This window comes from Anolis carolinensis, unplaced genomic scaffold (genome assembly GCF_035594765.1).
Source record: "Anolis carolinensis isolate JA03-04 unplaced genomic scaffold, rAnoCar3.1.pri scaffold_12, whole genome shotgun sequence".
Lineage (NCBI taxonomy): Eukaryota > Metazoa > Chordata > Lepidosauria > Squamata > Dactyloidae > Anolis > Anolis carolinensis.
In genome coordinates this window covers 17,145,492-17,171,290 of record NW_026943823.1, presented here as the reverse complement: position 1 = coordinate 17,171,290, position 25,799 = coordinate 17,145,492, and the positions used below count along the sequence as shown (strand labels likewise).

Genomic DNA, 25,799 nt, shown 5'->3' with positions numbered 1-25,799 from the left:
GCACTTTTTTAAGACTGAAAAAGCCCCCATTGGCTTATACTCAGGTGAGGGTCCTGGTTGGCTTATATTTGGGTCAGCTTATACTCGAGAATATATGGTACATTTATTATTATTGGGGGTTTTTTTTCCGTGTCAGGAGATTATTATTGGTATTATTACATTTAATATTTTTCTCTATTATTGTTGCTACTATTACATTTATTTTACTCTATTTTTTATTATTATTAATACATGTATTATTTTACTCTGATCTTATTATTATTACATTTATTACTTTACTCTATTTATAATTACATGTATTATTTATTTATTCTTATTATTACATGTATTATTTTACTCTATTATTATTAAAAGGATAAATAAGCACATTGACATTGAAGAAGATGAAAATAATGATTTAATCAGAGTTGGACAGTCATATCTTAAATTTGAGTTTTATGTAAGTATTCAAAAACATTTAACCTACTGATGCCTCAATTAATGTAATTTATTGGTATCTATTTTTATTTCCGAAATTTACCACTCTCGGCTTATACTTGAGTAAATGTTTTCTCAGTTTTTTGTGGTAAAATTAAGTGCCTCAGCTTATATTTGGGTTGGCTTATACTCGAGTATATATGGTAATGTAATTTTATTGTATCTATTTTTATTTCTGAAATTTACCACTCTCGGCTTATACTTGAGTCAATGTTTTCCCAGTTTTTTTGTGGTAAAATTAAGTGCCTCAGCTTATATTTGGGTTGGCTTATACTAGAGTATATACGGTAATGTAATTTTATTGGTATCTATTTTTACTTGTGAAATTTACCACTCTCGGCTTATACTTGAGTCAATGTTTTCCCAGTTATTTTGTGGTAAAATTAGGTGCCTCGGCTTATATTTGGGTCGGCTTATACTCGAGTATATACAGTACATACTATATATATGTGTGTGTGTGTATGACATATATGTACACAAAACTCAACACCTTCTTGGTGATTTCGCTGGCATAGGAAGTGCTATAACAACTCTCTCAAACATCGCGCAAGGAGGCATACAATAACTTCTTATGCAATACATTATATTATTTCGCTAACTGTGTAGTTGGATAACAAAAAATTACACCAACATTAAAAGCATACTGAAGTGCTTTTAATGTAAGAGAAAAAGGAGGTACAAATAAACATAACAACAACAACAACAACCTAAGTATTTTCTCAGATTTTGAGCAAGGAACGGTCCTTCTTGTCCAACACTTTGGATCTCTTTTAAAGCAAGATGATGGTAATAATAATAATAATAATAGCACCGGTGTGTAAATAATAAGAATAATAAGAATTGGAACCTATTGTCAACCCCAGAATAGATCCACTAAAATCAATGCAATTTATGATGCTTCTTATGATACTAGCCACATAACTTTAAGGTTTCTTTAGCATTTATATTTGGTTATCTAGGAGCTGATACATCGGTCTGGTAGGTTTGGTAATTCTTCCAAAAGTGTTAGAACAAGATATTGTTAATAAAAGCATCCAGGAACCTACCTTGTACCCTCTGGAGTTTGGGTTTGGCAAAGGTCATGGGCAAATTGAGTGGGATGTAATGCTCATGGTTGCAAATGGTCTGCAGGAATTCAAATTTGTACTCCACCAACAACTGGATGCAAAAGAAGGAGAAAGACACCGAGTTTAAGGATAGCAACAGATTCCACAAATGGAAGATGTCATTAAAATATCAAGTCTGAGTCATCCACGACATTGTATTGTTGACAGCAGGACAATGAAGAAAGCTGATGGAAAGTAATCCATGTAAAGTGTGTTGCTGGAGGAGAGCCCCGCAGAGATCACGAATTGCCAAATAGATATATCCAAGAGCAAATCAAGCCAAAACAATAGGCCGGTCATACTTTGGACATGTTCCTGGGAATTATAATAATGGAATCATAGAATCCAAGAGTTGGAAGAGACCTCGTAGGCCATCCAGTCCAACCCCATTCTGCCAAGATGCAGGAAAATTGCATTCAAAGCACCCCTGACAGATGACGATCCAGCCTCTACTTAAAAGCTTCCAAAGAAGGTGTTGTGACTCAGCCTTTGTGTGACTCTGATGAGGATTCTGGGGTGCATTTTCAAGATGATGGGTGTAAAGAAGTGTGTTTTTATTTTGATTTATAGATGTCATGTTTAATTTCGTTTCAAAAGTCATGTTTGGCTATGTTTAAAAGGGTAAGTATTAGTCACCAGTGTGTGGGGGAGGGTAACCAGCTCAGCATTCTGAGGCAGGGTACCATAGCAACGAGGGCGGAGCCAACCGCCGTTTGGAAGAAAAGGAGGGAATGTTTTAGAAAACAGTTTAGTCTGTGATTTTTAGTCACAGGGAAGACACTGGTTCCAGGTTAGGGATACCAGGGAAACTCAGATCTCTAGTGGTGTTGAATTAAGCAAGTTAGGAGACTTGTTTAGGTTTATTTGTAGAGTCTGAGTAGTAAGGGGAAGTAATCCCAGTTAGATCCAAAGTGATCAGTTAATATCTTTGCAACCATTATCTAAGTGCCTATAAAGAAGTTACTGTAACCACTAAGCTCTGTGCCTGAAATAAACTTTTTTTTTGTTCTTCCAATATCCAAGCCTCTGTCACCTATATTCAAAACTAAGTAACGCTACCATCTAAGTGAATAAGAAAAGAAGAAAGAAGAAATAAATTCCCCTCTGCCTGACATCTCTACAATTGGTGGCAGCATTGGGATTTAGAAAAAGGGTTTCCTCTACTCCACATCTCCACATTTGGTGACAGCGGCGGGACATCACCACAATGGGATTCAGGTTCAGGATGAGATTCAAGATTACTCTGATGGGGATTATGGGATTCAGGTGCAGGACGTCCCTGCTGTGGGAGATGAGGAGCAGGGAGGCTTTCCCACGGGAAGAAATGTTGTTGTTAATGATGATGGTTTTCAGGTGCAAAAAGCAGAAAGGGAGAGCAGCTCCCAGCCTGATAACACTAATGAGCCTTGTGGCCTTGAAAGCAAAAGCGATGAGGCCTCGTCTCTAGATCGGGCCAGTCGTTTGGAATTTTGGGGGTTGCGCAGAAGTCTCAGAATAGCAAATAAGAGGGAGTTCAAAGGGCAAAGAAATGCCTTCATGTTATGCTATTAAAACAGTCTGTATCTGAAGCCCAACCTTCATCAGTTGGAGGCTCACCTTTGGGTCTTTGGGGCTGAATCCCGAAACGTAGTCGTTGATCAAGTTGAAGATAAAGCCTCGGTCCATGAAGGTCAGGCAGCGCTGCAGGAAGCATTAAGAAACCAACATTAAATAGGGAAAGTCATGGGAAAAGACTGACTGGATCCATGATCCCATTCTTGCATACAGTACAATCCCTTTTATGGAAAATAGGGCATCTTCACCTGCAAGGAGCTCCTGGATCCCTTGTTGTGCTCCTTCAAGTTATTACCCACTTATAGCAATCTTAAGGCCAAATGATTAAGATAGGTTTGTGTTGCCATTGCCTTCCCCTGAAGCTGAGAGTGTGTGACTCGCCCAGTGCGTTTCCATGGCTGAGTTTGGATTCGAATCCAGGCCCCATTTACACTGCCATGTGATCCAGTTCAATGAAGTTAAATTGTTATGAAACTGCATTATACGGCAATGTAGACGAGGCCCTAGTCTCCAAAGTTGTAATCCAATTCTGAAAATATGACATGTGGCCTTTATAGATCAATGCTTGTCTAATGAGCTCAAATTTTTGTTGTTATGTCTTTTGATCCAGACCCAATGTCACTCACAACCTTAAAAGCCAATAAATTATAAAGAATGAAAATAAGAGTTAGATTGTAAGAAAATACCGACACTAGAGATAGAGAGATAAGAATGATAAGGTAATCAAAAACTTTCTAAAGTAACTGTGTTAAAGATGGAAGTCAATATATACATACAGTAGAGTCTCACTTATCCAAGCCTCGCTTATCCAAGCCATTTTTGTAGTCTATATATATAAAAGGGTAATGGAATCACGGCACCGGACAAAACAACTAAACTACACGCCCCACAACCTTGAAAATTGACAGCACAACCTCTCATCCATGCCTCTACGTTCATACAACAAAAAGAAAAGAAAAATTAAGTCCTAGCCACAGCAACACGTGGCCGGGCACAGCTAGTGTTTTCAATATATCGTGATATTTTGGTGCTAAATTCATAAATAAAGTAATTACAACATAACATTACTGTGTATTGAACTGCTTTTTCTGTCAAATTTGTTGTATAACATGAAGTTTTGGTGCTTAATTTGTAAAATCATAACCTAATTTGATGTTTAATAGGCTTTTCCTTAATCTCTCCTTATTATCCAAGATACTCGCTTATCCAACGTTATGCTGGCCCGTTTATGTTGGATAAGCGAGACTCTACTGTGTATATTCTTTTTTTTATTGTATGTCTTTTTTCTCTTTCTTTCTTTTTCTTTTTTTTTTTTTACTTATTCCCTTACTATTTTTTTGTCTTTTTTGGGGGCCTTTTTGTCTTTTTTTAAAAAAATCACTATTCCACATCAATTACTACAAAAAGGTTACTCTCCTTCGAAGTTGTATTGTATTGTATCTCATGTCTATATATTTATGTCTATCACTACTTTTCCCTCCTTCCTTTTTTCTGTTTTAAAAATAAAATCACTAATAAAAATATTATAAAAAAAAAGAAAATAAGAGTTATATATACAAATTTGAAAACATATTAAACAAAGAAAAAGAGTTTAAAACTCCCTGCAGAGTCTTCCATGATATAGCGCAGTTTGGCACCACTCACACTACCATGAATTAAGGCTACAGGACCCTAGGATTTGTAGTTTTACAAGGTCTTGAGCCTCCTGTGTCAAAGAGGGCAAACTACATAAATTGGAATATTGTATTAATGCCAAACTGGGCTCGGGCTGTGGCACAGGCTGGAGTGCAGCTGCAATGAATCACTGCAATGAATCACTCTGACCAAGAGGTCATGAGTCCGAGGCCTGCTCGGAGCCTATGTTTGTTTGTTCTATGTTAAAAGGCATTGAATGTTTGCCTATATGTGTAATGTGATCCGCCCTGAGTCCCCTTCGGGGTGAGAAGGGCGGAATATAAATGCTGTAAATAATAATAATAATAACAATAATTTACTATTTATTATAGATAAGCCATCAGAACAAATGCTATTAAGGCTAAGATCGAAAAATCAGCTGATGACCCAAAAGGCAGACTATGCAAGGAAACCGACGAAACCATTGATCATATCCTCAGCTGCTGTAAGAAAATTGCACAGACAGACTACAAACAGAGGCACAACTATGTGGCCCAAATGAGTCATTGGAACTTATGCCTCAAGTACCACCTGCTAGCAGCAAAGAACTGGTGGGATCACAAACCTGCAAAAGTATTGGAAAATGAGCACGCAAAGATACTGTGGGACTTCCGAATCCAGACTGACAAAGTTCTGGAACACAACACACCAGACATCACAGTTGTGGAAAAGAACAAGGTTTGGATCATTGATGTCGCCATCCCAGGTGACAGTCGCATTGACGAAAAACAACAGGAAAAACTCAGCCGCTATCAGGACCTCAAGATTGAACAGCAAAGCCTCTGGCAGAAACCAGTGCAGGTGGTCCCGGTGGTGATGGGCACACTGGGTGCCGTGCCAAAAGATCTCAGCCGGCATTTGGAAACAATAGACATGGACAAAATCACGATCTGCCAGCTGCAAAAGGCCACCCTACTGGGATCTGGGCGCATCATCCGAAAATACATCACACAGTCCTAGACACTTGGGAAGTGTTCGACTTGTGATTTTGTGATACGAAATCCAGCATATCTATCTTGTTTGCTGTGTCATAATAAAATAATAATAATAATAATAATAATAATAATAATAATAATAATAATAATAATAATAATAAATTTGACCGTGTGGATGCATCTTTAATGGATTAAAAAATAAACAAAGGAAGGGTACTGAAATCAATGGAAAAAGCTGCCCACCTTGAGGAAACTGGCCAAGCTGAAATTGACGTTTCTGGATTCCTCTGGGATTTCGCTGTAGCGGATGTTGACATGAGGAATGATGGCGAGGAGAAGCGAATGCAAGGCGTGGTTGTAGGATTCGGGGAAGCGCTGAGCCCTGGGGAGCTGAAGCGGAGCCATTACTACTAATACTACTACTACACTATGTAGCATGATTTTTGTTCCTAGGTTATAAATATCATTTCCTAATTGGTTCTGTCATGAAAATATGGGAAAAATTTATTAAACTACAAAAAGTTTCTTTTTGTGGAACATTCTGCTATAGCACATTGTGTTCTAATTTTTTAAAATAAATACCTCATTGAGTCTCAACCAATTCAACATAAATCTCATAAACCTCCCTTGCTTAGTTTTCCAACAGACCTCACAACCTCTGAGGATGCCTACCATAGATGTGGGCAAAACATCAGGAGAGAATGCTTCTGGGACATGGCCATACAGCCCGGAAAACTCACAGCAACCCAATTCAACATACTGTATATACTCGAGTATAAGCCTAGTTTTTCAGCCCTTTTTTAAGACTGAAAAAGCCCCCCTCGGCTTATACTCGGGTGAGGGTCCTGGTTGGCTTATATTTGGGTCAGCTTATACTCGAGAATATACAGTACATTTATTATTTTTCTCTATTATTATTGGTATTATTACATTTATTATTTTTCTCTATTATTGTTGCTACTATTACATTTATTTTACTCTATTTTTATTATTATTAATAATACATTTATTATTTCACTCTGATATTATTATTATTGCATATATTATTTTACTCTATTTATTATTACTTGTATTATTTTCCTGTATTTATTATTATTATTATTACATGTATTATTTTACTCTATTATTATTAAAAGGATGCATAAGTACATTGACATTGAAGAAGATGAGAATAATGATTTAATCAGAGTTGGACAGTCTTATCTTAAATTTGAGCCTTATGTAAATATTCAAAAACATTTAGCCTACTGATGCCTCAATTAATGTAATTTTATTGGTATCTACAGTAGAGTCTCATTTATCCAACACTCGCTTATCCAAGTTTCTGGATTATCCAAGCCATTTTTGTAATCAATGTTTTCAATACATTGTGATATTTTGGTGCTAAATTCGTAAATACAGTAATTACTATGTAGCATTACTGCCTATTGAACTACTTTTTCTGTCAAATTTGTTGTATAACATGATGTTTTGATGTATAATTTGTAAAATCATAACTTAATTTGATGTTTAATAGGCTTTTCCTTAATCCCTCCTTATTATCCAAGATATTCACTTATCCAAGCTTCTGCCGGCCCATTTAGCTTGGATAAGTGAGACTCTACTGTATTTTTATTTCTGAAATTTACCACTCTCGACTTATACTGGAGTCAATGTTTTCCCAGTTTTTTGTGGTAAAATTAGGTGCCTCGGCTTATATTCGGGTCGGCTTATACTCGAGTATATATGGTAATTTGTGGGAGCTACAAAAACAAAGCTTCTGGAGTAGAACAGCAACTTCCAAAGTAAGGGCTGCACAATTAAACAGGAAATAGCACTTTCAAACCAGGAACAGAGAATTTTTCAATTTTTTTTACATAATGTTATTATTAAAGGAGACTCAAAAGCATCAACACAAATCACAGAGAACAAACTGTTTACTTATATAAATACGGGAGCAAGGATTGTTTACGCGAAACAATGGAAATCACGTGATACTCCAACGAAAGATCAATGGAAAAAATGGAAGAGATTCGGGATATGGATGAATTAACTTTTTTATTAAAGATACAAAGAGGGAAGCCAATTAAGAAAACAGACCGGACTCTTTATAGAGAATATACGAATAAGGAGAAAGGAATAATTTTTGGAATCGAAGAGATAGAAAGGCAATAAAGAAAACAACCAGGACTATACCAATGCTGCCAATGTTGCCAATGCTATTTTGCACTTTATTGTCCATTTCTACCAGCACATTCTGTTCTGGATTTTATGAATTAGTCTCCTGTTTTAATATTGTATGTTTTTCGTATACTTCTTGCGGATTTTAACGATTGTTATATTGCTATTGATGTTTTACTGGTATAATTGTTTTATAGTCGTGTTACTGATATTGATTGTTTTATCGGGCTAGGCCCCATGTAAGCCGCCCCGAGTCCCTTCGGGGAGATGGGGCGGGGTATAAAAATAAAGTTATTATTATTATTATACTAATCAAGAACTAACAAAACTAAAAATCCCATGAGAATAAGGATGGAAGACAAAAAACTTTTTTTTCCTTTTTAATGATCCTTCCCTCCACTTCCTAAATCTTATTCAAAACCTCACTTATCCATTCCCTATCCCTTTTTCCTGTTATATTATTATTACAGTAGAGTCTCACTTATCCAACACTCGCTTATCCTACGTTCTGGATTATCCAACGCATTTTTGTAATCAATGTTTTCAATACATTGTGATATTTTGGTGCTAAATTCGTAAATACAGTAATTACTACATAACATTACTGCGTATTGAACTACTTTTTCTGTCAAATTTGTTGTATAACATGATGTTTTGGTGCTTAATTTGTAAAATCACAACCTAATTTGATGTTTAATAGGCTTTTCCTTATTCCCTCCTTATTATCCAACATATTCGCTTATCCAACGTTCTGCTGGCCCGTTTATGTTGGATAAGCGAGACTCTACTGTATTATTATTCTTTCTTCTCTCTTCCCTTCCTCTCCTCTCTATTTTATGTAAAATGTTTTGTTTTTGGAAAATTCTAATAAATATTATTTCTTTAAAAAAACAAATCACAGAGCTCACACAGGGACAAAGCTTGTGCTTTTGCAGCACTTCTCTCCTTTACCTTGATCTTGTTCTCTTCCAGGAGGTACATGGCCATGGACTTGGCCAGCGCTTCGAAGAAAAACCAGGAATACTGGAAGAGACCGGCAGAAAGACAAGTCATGAGCCAAAACGGAGTTTTGCAAACTTTTCATGCAGCCCTATTTGGATTGATCTTATGATGGAAAATAACCCTCTCCTTGTTCTGTCTGACCTTCAGCATCTTATTGATGGCCAAGAAATCTGCCGACTGCTTGAGGATCAGGCCCATCGTAACAGACAAGATCTCGTGGGTCGTCTTGTTTTGGGGCGCCGAGGGCTTCTCCGGTCGAAAGCAATACTGCGAAATAAAGAAGGAGGTAGACACATATCCCATCATCCATAGACAGGTGAATAATAATAATAATAATAATAATAATAATAATAATAATAATAATAATTTAATTATTTTTATACCCCGCCCCATCTCCCCGAAGGGACTCGGGGCGGCTCACATGGGGCCATGCCCAATACAACAATAAAAAAAGCCATGACACAATTAACCCGATAAAAACATCAGCATCAATAAAACAATCATTAAAAAGCATAAATCATGCAATATTAAAATCAGGGGACTAAATTCATAGATCCCGAGCAAAGTGCAGAGAATACTAAATGGAGACAGGTAATTTCACAGTTAAAATGGGCAATAAAGTGCGGTGTAATAATGGTAAATAGGGGGTCTTTTTTGGATAGAAAGAAAAGGATTTCCAATGGGATCCCCACCTTCTCCACTCACCTTAATTTTTTTTTTATTGTGTCAGAAGCAAATTGAAGCCGCTTCTGGTGTGAAAGAATTGGCTGTCTACAGAGATGTTGCCCAGGGGATGGGTTACCATCCTGATGGGAGGCTTTTCTCATGTCCCCATAAGGTAAGCTAGGGCTGACAGATAGGAGCTCACCCCGTGTCGCGGATTCGAACTGCCAACCTTCAGGTCAGCAGTTCAGCTGGCACAAGGGTTTAGCCCATTGCACAACCGTGGCCCTACTCACCTTGATGAATGACCGCAAGTCGTGGTCCAGGCCTTCTTCGTGGCATCTGGAAACAATGTGCAGGATCACCCTGGGAAGCAAGAAAAGTGGGATATATTGCATTCTTTCATTATTGTATCTTCAATAATCACCTTGTAAGAAGAGCCCTATACAGAGATTGTATTTAGATAGTTCTTAATATTATATCTTCAATAATAATCTCCTAAGAAAAGCCCTATAGATTAATCTGGGCCAAACTTGGCAAACAATCCCAATATTCCCAACTTTAAACACTGACAGTGTTTGTGGGAAAGAGGATTAACCCTGAATGTTGGGAGTTGTAGTACATCCACAATGAAAGAGAACTCTGAACACAACCGATGATTAATCTGGATCAAACTTGGCAAACAATCCCAACATCCCCAACTTTAAACACTGGTGGCGTTTGGGGAACGTTGACCCTGGATGTTGGGAGTTGTAGTTCACCCACATCCAGAGAGTACTATTAACCCCTCTGGTGACGGATCAGGACCAAACCTGGCACACAGACCCAACATGACCAACCTTAAATACTGGCAAGGTTTGGAGGCAATGATGGAGGATGATGGGAGTTGTAGTTTACCCACATCCTTATTTTTTTTTCAAATTGAACCATTCATAACATCCCATAAAGCCCAACCAAGTGACAACCGGGCTGTGGCGCAGCTGGCTAGTAACCAGTTGCAATAAATCACTACTGACCGAGAGGTCATGAGTTCGAAGCCCGGGTCGGGTTAAGCCTCCGACCATTAATAGCCCCGGCTTGCTGTTGACCTATGCAGCCCCGAAAGACAGTTGCATCTGTCAAGTAGGGAAATTTAGGGACGCTTTATGCGGGAGGCTAATTTAACTAATTTACAACACCATAAAACTGCCAGCAAAACACGAGGAAAGGAATGAGGAAGTACAGCCACTACTGGACGGTGAAGCAACAGCTCCCCCTGTGGCCGGAATCGTGAAGCTGGAAAAATGTTAAAAATGCCTCTGAGTCTGTCTACTGTATGTTGTTTGTCTGTTGGCATTGAATGTTTGCCATATATGTGTTCATTGTAATCCGCCCTGAGTCCCCTTCAGGGTGAGAAGGGCGGAATATAAATACTGTAAATAATAAATAATAAATAAATAACTTCTAATATTTTTTATTACAAATTCCCTAATATGGGCATCGCTGGGTACCTACGCTAGTAACTAATAATTAAGAAAGGCACTAGATCAGCCCCAAAACCCACATACATGGTGCAGTTGACGGCAATGTCTTCCTCTTGGGTCTGGTGGGTGAGGACTCGGAAGAGCTGGGTGAGGATCACCGGCAAAAACTGGACCATGACCTGGATCTCCATGGCATGCAAGCACTGGAACAGACAGGGACAACATAACCCATGTGGAGCGTGACGTGAATGAGACGAAAAAGGGATATCTAACCTCTATCCTCCAAAAACCTCAGAGGATATATTGAGTGAATACTGCTTCATCCCAACCATCCTAAACTTTCCAAGTTGGATATATAAGAACACATTAATTTTGTTTTACGGTAACCTTTTGTTCTTCTAAAATATATTTCTGCAGTATATGAGATTGCAATATTATGAGATTGCAATATACAGAACATAGATCGAAACTTGCAGTTCTACCACTTCAAAAACATTTAGAGTCCTAGAGAAGCACTGGAGATAGATCATTCAATGTTCTGAAGATCGTTCAGTTTTAGCTCCATAGTAAAGGTAAAGGTTTCCCCTGGGGGTTGGTGCTCATCTCCATTTCTAAGCCGAAGAGCCGGCGTTGTCCATAGACACCTCTAAGGTCATGTGGCCAGCATGACTGCATGGAGCACTGTTACCTTCCCGCTGGAGCGGTACCTATTAATCTACTCACATTTGCATGTTTTCGAACTGCTAGGTTGGCAGGAGCTGAGGCTAACAGGGGGTATTCATTCCGCTCCTGGGATTTGATTTGAACTTGGGACCTTTTAGTCCGCAAGTTCAGCAGCTCAGCGCTTTAACACACTGTGCCACCAGGGACCCCTAGCTCCATAAGAATGTGTTATTTTATACTTTTATATACTAGGATCAGGATTTATGATGGCTTAAAATAGACCTATGACCTTATAAATGTTGCAGTTCATATTGACAGTATTAGCATCACTGGGATAATAGAAATTGCTCCTTAAAGTATTAGAAACCTTGAACGTAGAGCAGATGAAGAATGTCTAAATCCTAAGGTATCATAAGCAGTCGCCAATGGCAAATGCATTCCTTTTAGGTCGTCTATAAAGCTGCAAGGAGATGCAGGTAATCATCATCATCATCATCATCATCATCATCATCATCCAAGTAAAACAAGCAGTCAAAGAAGAAGAACATGCCCTGGCAGAATATGTAAAGCAAAGTGAAGAACCTGCTTTGATTGAAGTCAAATATCAGAAACTCCTCAAAGCACAGCAGACAAAAAACCAGTACAAGAAAACTGCACTACAAACTAGAGCTGACAGCTGGCACAACAAAACATTGCATGGAAAGTTCCTTGACAAAATTGAAGGAAAAGCTGATAAGGAGAAGACCTGGCTCTGGCTCACGAATGGGACCCTGAAGAAGGAGACAGAAGGCCTGATCCTTGCAGCCCAGGAGCAAGACATTAGGACAAAGGCAATTCAGGCCAAGATCGAAAAATCAGCTGATGACCCAAAATGCAGACTGTGCAAGGAAGCTGACGAAACCATTGATCATCTCCTCAGCTGCTGTAAGAAAATCGCACAGACAGACTACAAACAGAGGCACAACTATGTGGCCCAAATGATTCACTGGAACTTATGCCTCAAGTACCACCTCCCAGCAGAAAAGAACTGGTGGGATCACAAACCTGCAAAAGTATTGGAAAATGAGCATGCAAAGATACTGTGGGACTTCCGAATGACAAAGTTCTGGAACACAACACACCAGACATCACAGTTGTGGAAAAGAAAAAGGTTTGGATCATTGATGTTGCCATCCCAGGTGACAGTCGCATTGACGAAAAACAAAAGGAAAAACTAAGCCGCTATCAGGACCTCAAGATTGAACTTCAAAGACTCTGGCAGAAACCAGTACAGGTGGTCCCAGTGGTGATGGGCACATTGAGTGCCGTGCCAAAAGATCTCAGCCGGCATTTGGAAACAATAGACACTGACAAAATTACGATCTGCCAACTGCAAAAGGCCACCTGGGATCTGCGCGCATCATCCAAAAATACATCACACAGTCCTAAACGCTTGGGAAGTGTTCGACTTGTGATTTTGTGATACGAAATCCAGCATATCTCTCGTTTGCTGTGTCATACAATGTCGTTGTGTCAATAATAATAATAATAATAATAATAATAATAATAATAATAATGTGTCCCAAAATTATTGTTTCTCACCTTTAAATATTTGACAAGTTCCCCTGGGACTTCTTTGGCACCTGCTTGGATCATCTGGCAATATTGGAAGAAGTTATGGACATGGAGATCCTGAAAGGAACAGAAACTCAATGGATGAGACCTTCATGTGGTTAATAATCCACTCCGTTGGTGTTTCCAAAGCTCTACATATCCGGCCCCATTGACATGGCTTCCATGTCAGTGGGGCACTGGATCCATTCCAGGTTTTAGCCTGAATTATTAAGTATGAAGTGACCATTTTAGCCAATTTCAACCCCTTTTGTGTGTGCTTTTTGATTAAAAACGGCCCCCAGGAGCCTAATATCTTGGGGAAGGGCTTCATAAGCAGAACATAAGCCCCATCTACACTACCATATAAAACCCAGATTATCTACCTTGAACTGGATTACATGGCAGTGTAGACTTATGTCATCCAGGCTGGATCCGCACTGCTATATAATCCAGATTATCAAATCAGATAATCCAGATAGATAATCTGGATTATATAGTCGTGTAGATCCAGCCATAGAAAATTTAAGGGGTTCAGTCCATATTTTGCCCATAGATCCTTTAAAGGAGCTATCCAAGGTGCTGAACCTTCACCTCAAACTAGATTCAGCACTTTGGAGAGCTCCTCACAAGGTAAGACCTCTAGTACAGTAGAGTCTCACTTATCCAAGCTTCACTTATCCAAGGTTCTGTATTATCTAAGGCAGTCTGCCTTTTAGTATTTGAGAAGTTCAGCATTTGTTTGAGAAGTTCACCCCGGGTTCTTCTCACCTGGGTGTAAATGGTGGACTCCATGTGGAGCTTGACTTTGAAGAGAGGCTTTGCCCCATCGACCCACTTGATGTCAGCACTGGATTGCTGCCAAAAAAGATCAGAAAGAAAGCCATTTTCAACCTCACAAAGCAAAGGTCGCCCATTCCAAGGTGGAAAGTGTCTTAAGCAACGTGGTTGACACCAGAGATTCCCATGCACAAAAGGAAGAACGAGAGAAGATTCCCAAGGAATTGGTGATGGGTACAAACTGACCCATAATCGGCAGTTTCAGAAAAACAGACTTAATTATGGATTTCAGTTGCAAAAAGTGGATACTGGAAACCAGTTAATGGACTTCCTAAAGGCCATTATGGACCCTGAGTTAAGAATATCTGAGCTTAATAATAATAATAATAATAATAATAATAATAATAATAATAACAACAACAACGATAATAACGATAATAATAAGTAATAAATACATTAATCATCACCACCATTTATTTATTGCCGTATATACTTGAGTATAAGCCGACACAAATATAAGCCGAGGCACCTAATTTTACCACAAAAAACTGGGAAAACATTGACTCCAGTATAAGCCGAGGGTGCTAAATTTCAGAAATAGAAATAGATACCAATAAAATTACATTAATTGAGGCATCAGTAGGTTAAATGTTTTTGAATATTTACATAAAGCTCTAATTTAAGATAAGACTGTCCAACTCTGATCGAATCATTCTTCTCATCTTCTTCAATGTAAATGTGCTTATGTATCCTTTTAATAATAATAGAGTAAAATAATACATGTAATAATAATAATAATAAATACAGGAAAATAATACAAGTACAGTAGAGTCTCACTTATCCAACACCCGCTTATCCAACATTCTGGATTATCCAACGCATTTTTGTAGTCAGTGTTTTCAATATACAGTAGAGTCTCGCTTATCCAACATAAACGGGCCGGCAGAACGTTGGATAAGCGAATATGTTGGATAATAAGGAGAGATTAAGGAAAAGCCTATTAAACACCAAATTAGGTTATGATTTTACAAATTAAGCACCCAAACATCATGTTAGACAACACATTTGGCAGAAAAAGTAGTTCAATATGAAGTAATGCTATGTAGTAATTACTGTATTTACGAATTTAGCACCAAAATATCACGATGTATTGAAAACATTGGATACAACATTGGATACAAAAATGCATTGGATAATCCAGAATGTTGGATAAGTGAGTGTTGGATAAGTGAGACTCTACTGTATATTGAAAACATTGACTACAAAAATGGCTTGGATAATCCAGAAACTTGGATAAGCGAGGCTTGGATAAGTGAGACTCTACTGTATTGTGATATTTTGGTGCAAAATTCATAAATACAGTAATTACATAACATTAATCTTACATAATTACATAACATATTCGCTTATCCAATGTTCTGCCGGTCCGTTTACGTTGGATAAGTGAAACTCTAATAATAATAATAATAATACTAATAATAATAAGATCAGAGTGAAATAATAAATGTATTATTAATAATAATAAAAATAGAGTAAAATACATGTAATAATAGCGAAAAATAATAAATGTACTAATACCAATAATAGTAGAGAAAAATAATAAATGTACCATATATTCTCAAGTATAAGCTGACCCAAATATAAGCCAACCAGGACCCTCACCCGAGAGGGTCTTTTTTTGTCTTAAAAAAGGACTGAAAAGCTAGGCTTATACTCGAGTATATACAGTATATATATAATCTCAGCCTCCTTGCCTTGCGTGCCTCGCTGTCCCCGACGTTCAGGTATCCATTGGGCAGGTTGGCTGAAACAGGGAGGTGCTGCTCGGAGGTCAGGATCCGGCCATCCTTCAGCAACGGAAGCCACGAAAAGCCCACTGAGGAGATAACAATTCACAAGGGAGGATGAGCACGCTTTTCGGGATTATGGGCAGGACCCCGTGCAATGGGGACTAATTCCAAGTAACTCCAGATACTTCATCCCCTAAATCAGGGGTCCTCAAACTTTTAAAGCAGAGGGCCGGTCCACAATCCTTCAGACTGTTGAGGGGCCGAATTATCATTTGGAAGAGAAAAAAAACCCAACAAATTCCTATGCACACTGCACCTGTCTTATTTGTAGTGCAAAACAACAACAACAATGAAAGAACAATACAATATTTAAAAATGAAAACAATTGTAACCAACATAAACCTATCAGGATTTCAATGGGAAGTGTGGGCCTGCTTCTGGCCAATGAGATAGTCAAGTGAATTAGGATTGTTGTTGTTGTGTGCCTTCAAGTCATTTCAGATTTGGGCGAGCCTAAGTCTAAAATTATTTATTTATTCATTTATTACATTTATATCCCGCCCTTCTCACCCCAAAGGGGACTCAGAGCAGCTGTATGTACATACAATATATTATATTATTAGCATAGCACAATATTAGCATTATATATTACTATATTGAACTATACCACTATACTGTAATATTATATGTAATATATATCATATTATTATTATTATTATTATTATTATTATTATTATTATTTGGTATTATTAGTATTATATTGTATAACATTATAATATTATCAATATTATATGTATATACAATATATTATATTATTTAAAATGATATAAAATATTATACTATAAAACTGAGGGCGGGGGCCAGGTAAATGACCTTGGAGGGCCGCATCCGGCCCCCGGGCCTTAGTTTGGGGACCCCTGCCCTAAATGTTGGCAGAAGAGACTAGTGGCTTTCATGTCAGACAGTCCATGGATCCACCTAACTACGGTATGCATCTGAAATCCAACTATCAGGATCCTATCCTTTGGTCCTGCCATAGACTCATAGAATCACAGAGTTGGAAGAGACTACATGTGTCACACCTCAGGTTAGCTTCCCCTTGCTCAATACACAGTCTTTTGTAGTTTATTAGAAAATAGAAGATTAAAAGTTCTTTAAAAGCAAAAGTAAAGTTCCAAAAGATCATTAACAAAACAAAGCCTTAAACAATAATCCAAGAAATCACAAGGAATAAAACAAAATCCCAATAACATGAACACAAAGGCTGCAAGATAATACAGGAAATGAGAGCTTGCTTCTTGGTTAAACGAAAGTTGCTTTGACAAAGGTTTGTCTCCAAGCACACTGCTTTAATACCCTTTGCCAAGCATGAAAGCATTTCTCTGGCCTCTGACCTCCTTCTTATTTGCTATTCTCACACTCCTTCGAACCCTGAATTCCAAACGGTCAGCTCGATCTAAAGATTCCGTTTCATCAAGGTCAGTCAGCTTGTTAGTGTCAGCCTGCTTGCTATCAGACTGAGAACTGTCCTCCTTTTCTGAGTCAGTTTGCACCTGGTTAGTTTCAGCATCATCAACATCATTCCCTGCTGTGGAAAAAACTCTGTTTCTCATCTTCTACAACAGGGACATCCTGAACCTGATTTTGAACCTGAATCCCATAATCCCCATCAGAGTCAATCTGAGGTTCCAGCTGAGTCACAACAACATGTAGGAAAAGCACAATCATACCCCCCCCCCCCGACAGATAGCCATCCAGCCACTGTTTAAAAGCCTCCCAGGAAAGAGGCATCAGTAGATTAAATGTTTTTGAATATTTACCGTATTTCAAAGAAAAGCAATAAACTAGCTCTATAAGTGGAAAAGTAGGGGCAACAAAAACATTATGGTATCAACAGTAACCTAACAACAACAACAACAACAACAACAACAATAAAAAAACTTCATTTGGATCCCACCCTATCTCCCCATAGGGACTCAGGCTGGCTTCCAACATAGTAACACGCAAAACATTCAATGCTTATATAAACAATGCAGAGCTAGATATAGATCTATAATTATAGATACTAATTTCACACATGCATTTCTCCCTGAAACGTTTGCAAATCCCTCTGTGTGTGTGTGTGTGTGCATTTCCCCTACAATATTTGCAAGCCATATATATATATATATACACACACACACACACACACACACATTCATATCTATCTAGACATGTCTCTATATATTTGTGTGTTCATTTCCCCCCTGTAATATTTGTAAGCCCTATATATAGGTAGGTAAGAATATATTCGTATCTATCCAGACATCTCTCTTTATGTAGATATTTGCAGAGACTTGCAAACATATGAGGTAAATTCATATATAAAAATAATGTATATATATGGCTACAGATACACAGGTACATGGGTCTATATATATAAAGGATTTGCAAAGATCTGCAAACATATGAGGGGAAATTTATATATAAAATTAATGCATATAGATAGATACACATATAAAGGTACATAGAGATGGCAAAAGCTTGAAATGGGTTAATGCCTATATATCTGTAGGAGAGTTTAACAAATATTTCAGGGGAAAATGCTTTCATAATGTTAATGAATATATATTATTCTTCTTCCTGACTTGCAAGGGAGTCTTTCTCTTTTCAAATCATTCTCTTGATTAAGAGCGAGGGAGGCTTTGCAAAAGAAAACACACTGATAAGGGAGGAGAAGAGAGAAATAGATCACATATTGCAAGCAATAGCAAAAGTAAACACACTGATAAGGGAGGAGAAGAGACAAATAGATCACATATTGCAAGCAATAGCAAGAGTAAACACACTGATAAGGGAGGAGAAGAGAGAAATAGATCACATATCGCAAGCAATAGCAAAAGTAAACACACTGATAAGGGAGGAGAAGAGAGAAATAGATCTCATATCGCAAGCAATAGCAAACACACTGATAAGGGAGGAGAAGAGAGAAATAGATCACATATTGCAAGCAATAGCAAAAGTTAACACACTGATAAGGGAGGAGAAGAGAGAAATAGATCACATATCGTAAGCAATAGCAAAAGAAAACACACTGATAAGGGAGGAGAAGAGACAAATAGATCACATATCGCAAGCAATAGCAAAAGAAAACACACTGATAAGGGAGGAGACGAGACAAATAGATCACATATTGCAAGCAATAGCAAGAGTAAACACACTGATAAGGGAGGAGAAGAGAGAAATAGATCACATATCGCAAGCAATAGCAAAAGAAAACACTGATAAGGGAGAAGAGACAAATAGATGACATACTGCAAGCAATAGCAAGAGTAAACACACTGATAAGGGAGGAGAAGAGAGAAATAGATCACATATCGCAAGCAATAGCAAAAGAAAACACACTGATAAGGGAGGAGAAGAGAGAAATAGATCACATATTGCAAGCAATAGCAAGAGTAAACACACTGATAAGGGAGGAGAAGAGAGAAATAGATCACATATCGCAAGCAATAGCAAAAGAAAACACTGATAAGGGAGGAGAAGAGACAAATAGATGACATACTGCAAGCAATAGCAAGAGTAAACACACTGATAAGGGAGGAGAAGAGAGAAATAGATCACATATCGCAAGCAATAGCAAAAGAAAACACACTGATAAGGGAGGAGAAGAGAGAAATAGATCACATATCTCAAGCAATAGCAAAAGAAAACACACTGATAAGGGAGGAGAAGAGAGAAATAGATCACATATCGCAAGCAATAGCAAAAGAAAACACACTGATAAGAGAGGAGAAGAGAGAAATAGATCACATATCGCAAGCAATAGCAAAAGAAAACACTGATAAGGGAGGAGAAGAGACAAATAGATGACATACTGCAAGCAATAGCAAGAGTAAACACACTGATAAGGGAGGAGAAGAGAGAAATAGATCACATATCGCAAGCAATAGCAAAAGAAAACACACTGATAAGGGAGGAGAAGAGAGAAATAGATCACATATCGCAAGCAATAGCAAAAGAAAACACACTGATAAGAGAGGAGAAGAGAGAAATAGATCACATATCGCAAGCAATAGCAAAAGAAAACACACTGATAAGGGAGGAGAAGAGAGAAATAGATCACATATCGCAAGCAATAGCAAAAGAAAACACACTGATAAGGGAGGAGAAGAGAGAAATAGATCACATATTGCAAGCAATAGCCTGCAGGCTCTGTTGCCAGCCTTGGCCCGATTATAAGCCGGGAAGGCTTTTTCAGCTCATAAATAAGGGCTGAAAAACGTGGCGTATATACAGTAGTTGTTATACTCCAGAAACTTTGTTTTTGTGGCTGCAACAAACTAGGTTGACTTGGTTAAGACTTGGAGATATTCATTGCAAAACTAGAGCAAAATGTGCTCCAGGATGTCCCTCCTGCATAAAGTTATTTGTAGTTTAATACACTCTCCCCATGTTTTTATGGCAGAACCAATTAGGAAATGTCATTTGTAACCCAGGAACAAACATTGTGTTACATAGTGTAATCAAGGTGCTTGATTGGGTGGCAAGATTCCCACCCAAACCGGAGGAAACAGGGTCCGGGTTCGAGTCACAACGGTACCTGTCGCTTCGACGGCGTCCTGTTTCTTTGCGGCTCCTTTTGTGTTCACTTCGCAGCTGACATGATAGAAGGTGAAAAGCAAATGATGCCTTGGATGGAGGTGGATGGGGAGCTCGGTTTTAATCTACAATGACAGCATGAGAGATGGGTGCGGCAGTTGCGTTTCCAGGAATGCACTTTGGGAGTGTAAAATGACAAAACATAAAGTTCTGTTTTGAACTGGATTAATATGGCAGTGTAGACCAGGCATGGGCAAACTTCATCCCTCCGGGTGTTTTGGACTTCAACTCCCACAATTCCTAACAGCCGGTAGGCTGTTAGGAATTGTGGGAGTTGAAGTCCAAAACACCCGGAGGGCTGAAGTTTGCCCATGCCTGGTCTATACTGCCATATAATCCAGTTCAAAGCAGATAATCCGGATACAGAAACTGGATTATAGGGCAGTGTAGATTCATACTTAATCATATTGAATTTTTATCTAATATCCCAACTACCTTTTGCTTGGTACTTTCATTTATTGAAATACAGTATGGTCTCACTTATCCAACATAAACGGGCCGGAAGAACGTTGGATAAGCGAATATGTTGGATAATAAGGAGAGATTAAGAAAAAAGCCTATTAAACATCAAAATAGGTTATTTTACTCCATTATTATTAAAAGGATACATAACCACATTTACATGGAAGAAGATGAGAATAATGATTTGATCGGAGTTGGACAGTCTTATCTTAAATTTGAGCTTTATGTAAATATTCAAAAACATTTAACCTACTGATGCCCTCAATTAATGTAATTTTATTGTTATCTATTTTTATTTCTGAAATTTACCACCCTCGGCTTATACTGGAGTCAATGTTTTCCCAGTTGTTTTGTGGTAAAATTAGGTGCCTCGGCTTATATTCGGGTCGGCTTATACCTGAGTATATACGGTACATTAACTGAGGCATCAGTAGGTTAAATGTTTTTGAATATTTCTGTTGTTTTTAACTACAGTAGTCTCTCACTTATCCAAGCTAAATGGGCCGGCAGAAGCTTGGATAAGCGAATATCTTGGATAATAAGGAGGGATTAAGGAAAAGCCTATTAAAAATCAACTTAGGTTATGATTTTACAAATTAAGCACCAAAACATCATGTTGTACAACAAATTTGACAGAAAAAGTAGTTCATTACACATTAATGCTATGTAGTAATTACTGTATTTACAAATTTAGCACCAAAATATCACGATGTATTGAAAACATTGACTACAAAAATGCGTTGGATAATCCAGAACATTGGATAAGCGAGTGTTGGATAATAAGGAGAGATTAAGAAAAAGCCTATTAAACATCAAAATAGGTTATGATTTTAAAATTAAGCATCAAAACATCATGTTATACAACAAATTTGACAGAAAAAGTAGTTAAATACGCAGTAATACTATGTAGTAATTACTGCATTTACGAATTTAGCATCAAAATATCATGATGTATTGAAAACATTGACTACAAAAATGCGTTGGATAATCCAGAACATTGGATAAGCGACTGTTGGATAAGTGAGACTTTACTGTATTTACATTTCCTCCCTCGTACATACAGTGCCATAAACAGCAACGAAATCCATTTAAAACCACATTAAAAATAATGAAGGTGTATCCACACTTTGCTTTCACTTTAACTGCTGTGGTTCCATCCAATGGAATGATGGGATTTGTAGTCTGGTGAGGCAGAATTGGCAAAACATCCATAGCCATTAAAGTGGAACCAAAGTTTTTGTGTGTGTGTGTCAGGAGCGACTTGAGAAACTGTTAAGTCACTTCTGGTGTGAAAGAATTGGCCCTCTGCAAGGACGTTGCCCAGGCGACGTCCAGATGTTTTGATGTTTTTACCATCCTTGTGGGAACCAAAGTGACAGTGCAGATAGGCCTCGAAAGTCCATTAGACAACTTAACAACAGAAAGGAAGACAAGTCAATTGCAATTACAGTAGAGTCTCATTTATCCAACGTTCTGGATTATCCAACGCATTTTTGTAGTCAATGTTTTCAATGCATTGTGATATTTTGGTGCTAAATTTGTAAATGCAGTAATTACTACATAGCATTACTGCATATTGAACTACTTTTTCTGTCAAATTTGTCGTTAAACATGATGTTTTGGTGCTTAATTTGTAAAATCATAACCTAATTTGATGTTTAATAGGCTTTTCCTTCTTGTCTCCTTATTATCCAGCATATTCACTTATCCAACGTTCTGCCGGCCCGTTTACGTTGGATAAGCGAAACTCTACTGTAAATCACATTAGCATTAAATCAATTGAGTCCCCAACTTGGTTTTGGGGAAGGATTGTGTTTTCATTTGGGACCAGAACCAAATCCTATCTGCACCAATGCTGATTTTAGGATCTAAATGGAGAGTTTTAGATGCAATGAATTAAAGGGTTTAATTGCGCTTACCTCGTCATAAAATTCAGGGTTCTGATTGTGGTGCAAGACGCAAGCGAAGGCACTTGAGGTCAAAAGCGGACCCCCAGGCTTCCCATAGAAACACTGCAAGAGAGAAGAGAGATCCGTTGGGACCAGTGGAAAAGGCATTGCACTGCAGCGGAGCATTTGGGCAAAGAATAGCCATTTCATGCAATTGCATCTAATAATAAAGGAGTTACTCAGGTACTTTCTTGCAATTAATGTCTTCTCTTTTATATACTACTAGCTGTGCCCGGCCACGCGTTGCTGTGGCAAAGTGGTGGTGGTATTGGTTAAAAATTGTTGTGTAATTTTTATTTGACGTTATTTGCAATTTTTTATTAATTTTATTGTAAGTTATATTTTTATTTATTATATTTTATTATTTTCTTGTATTATTTTTAGTTATTTTCTGTTATTATAGTATTTTATTGTATTAATTTTTAGTGTTTTTTATTATTTTTTATTGGGTTGCTAGGAGACCAAGTTGGAGGAGCTTAGCCTTCTAAATGGCAGCAATTGGATAAAAGCAATTATTCCTCTCTCTCTAATTAGGACTTTATTTTTCTTTTCTTTTTGTTGTATCAACCTAGAGGCGTGGATGATGGGTTGTGTTGTCAAATTTCGAGGTTGGGGGGCCTGTAGTTTTGTTGTTTTGTGGGTCGCCGTGATGCCATCACTCTTTTATATATATAGATAGATATTCCTTGAATTTTCCAATGGTACAAAAGTAAGAAAAACAATGCCAACTTTTGGTGCATCAACACTGTTTCTTACAGTTCCATATCATGTGCTTATGCCCATGCTTACAACCATACTATATATACTCGAGTATAAGCCTAATTTTTCAGCCCTTTTTTTTTTGAGACTGAAAAAGCCCCTTTCGGCTTATACTCGGGTGAGGGTCCTGGTTGGCTTATATTTGAGTCAGTTTATACTCGAGAATATATGATACATTTATTATTGGTATTATACATTTATTATTTTTCTCTATTATTGTTACTACTATTACATTTATTTTACTCTATTTTTATTATTACAGTAGAGTCTCACTTATCCAACACTCGCTTATCCAACGTTCTGGATTATCCAACGCATTTTTGTAGTCAATGTTTTCAATACATCGTGATATTTTGGTGCTAAATTCGTAAATACAGTAATTACTACATAGCATTACTGTGTATTGAACTACTTTTTCTGTCAAATTTGTTGTATAACATGATGTTTAGGTGCTTAATTTGTAAAATCATAACCTATTTTGATGTTTAATAGGCTTTTCCTTAATCCCTCCTTATTATCCAACATATTCGCTTATCCAACATTCTGCCGGCCCGTTTATGTTGGATAAGTGAGACTCTACTGTAATAATAATACATTTATTATTTCACTCGGATCTTATTATTATTATTGCATTTATTATTTTACTCTATTTATTATTACATGTATTATTTTCCTGTATTTATTATTATCATTATTACATGTACAGTGTTCCCTCGCTTATCGCTGGGGTTAGGTTCCAGGACTACCTGCAATAAGTGAAAATCCGTGAAGTAGGGACATTATATTTATTTTAATATTTATACATTATTTTAGTAGTTATACACTATTTTAAGTCTCTATCAACCAATTGTCTGTTGATAAATCACCTCCTACTCCTCCTGTTGCCACTTGGGCTTCTTTTCTCTCCCTTTGGCTTCTCCTTCCTCCCCTCCTTAGGCTGTAAATTGTACTTTTTATGATTTATAATAGTATTTTAGAGTTTATTGAAAAACCGCAAAACAGTGAATCTGCAAAAAGTGAACTGCGAAGTAGTGAGGGAACACTGTATTATTTTACTCTATTATTATTGGTATTATTGGCTTATATTTGGGTCAGCTTATACTCGAGACTATATGGTACATTGATTATTATTGGTATTATTACATTTATTATTTTCCTCTAGTATTGTTGCTACTATTACATTTATTTTACTCTATTTTTATTATTGTTATTGATACATTTATTATTTCACGCTGATCTTATTATTATTATTATTATTATTATTATTATTATTATTGCATTTATTACTTTACTCTATTTATTATTACTTGTATTATTTTCCTGTATTTATTATTATTATTATTACATGTATTATTTTACTCTATTATCATTAAAGGGATAAATAAGCAGAAGATGAGAAAAATGATTTGATCAGAGTTGGACAGTCTTATCTTAAATGTGAGCTTTATGTAAATATTCAAAAACATTGAACCTACTGATGCCTCAATTAATGTAATTTTATTGGTATCTGTTTTTATTTCTGAAATTTACCACCCTTGGCTTATACTGGAGTCAATGTTTTCCCAGTTTTTTTGTGGTAAAATTAAGTGCCTCGGCTTATATTTGGGTCGGCTTATACTTGAGTATATATGGTAATGTAATTTTATTGGTATCTATTTTTATTTCTGAAATTTACCACTCTCGGCTTATACTGGAGTCAATGTTTTCCCAGTTTTTTTGTGGTAAAATTAGGTGCCTCGGCTTATATTTGGGTCAGCTTATACTCGAGTATATACGGTATATATATTTATATGAAACCCCATTCCATAATGGTGCCTGGAAATCTACCTTTAAAGCTTTGGAGTCCCCTTCGTCGGAGTCTTTGAATTCCACCCGGACGGCAATGTTCCTCGCCTGGATTGGCAACAGAAGAAGCAAGGTTCAGTTTAAACTCCGAAGCAAAAGGTTTGCTGGAATGTTAGCCGCATTAAAAAAATAACAGTCTGATTACTCTTTAAAGGAACCCTGGAATTTGTAGTTTGAGGAATTCAATCATTAGCATCCTATGCAGTCAATTTTTTTTACATCAATTACACAGTAAATCAATCTATGAGTAAACAGTAAACAATCCATATGGATGCCTGCCATAGAT

The 25,799-nt window shown here is 37.2% G+C and overlaps 1 protein-coding gene across 5 annotated transcripts in view; it reads right to left on the bottom strand.

The window, feature by feature from the left end:
* dock11 (dedicator of cytokinesis 11) overlaps positions 1-25,799 on the bottom strand; it is a 132,599-nt gene that overhangs the window by 56,851 nt on the left and 49,949 nt on the right. For all 5 annotated transcript variants that reach the window (XM_062963910.1, XM_062963914.1, XM_062963911.1 and 2 more), the window contains exons 18-30: positions 25,496-25,561; positions 22,880-22,972; positions 20,440-20,563; positions 15,822-15,943; positions 14,059-14,145; positions 13,279-13,368; positions 11,119-11,237; positions 9,868-9,937; positions 9,050-9,175; positions 8,858-8,929; positions 5,990-6,136; positions 3,180-3,263; positions 1,524-1,635 (exon numbers count right to left, since the gene is read on the bottom strand). In XM_062963910.1, the coding sequence (XP_062819980.1) occupies positions 1,524-1,635; positions 3,180-3,263; positions 5,990-6,136; positions 8,858-8,929; positions 9,050-9,175; positions 9,868-9,937; positions 11,119-11,237; positions 13,279-13,368; positions 14,059-14,145; positions 15,822-15,943; positions 20,440-20,563; positions 22,880-22,972; positions 25,496-25,561 (1,312 nt within the window). The remainder of the gene's footprint in view (positions 1-1,523; positions 1,636-3,179; positions 3,264-5,989; positions 6,137-8,857; positions 8,930-9,049; positions 9,176-9,867; positions 9,938-11,118; positions 11,238-13,278; positions 13,369-14,058; positions 14,146-15,821; positions 15,944-20,439; positions 20,564-22,879; positions 22,973-25,495; positions 25,562-25,799) is intronic.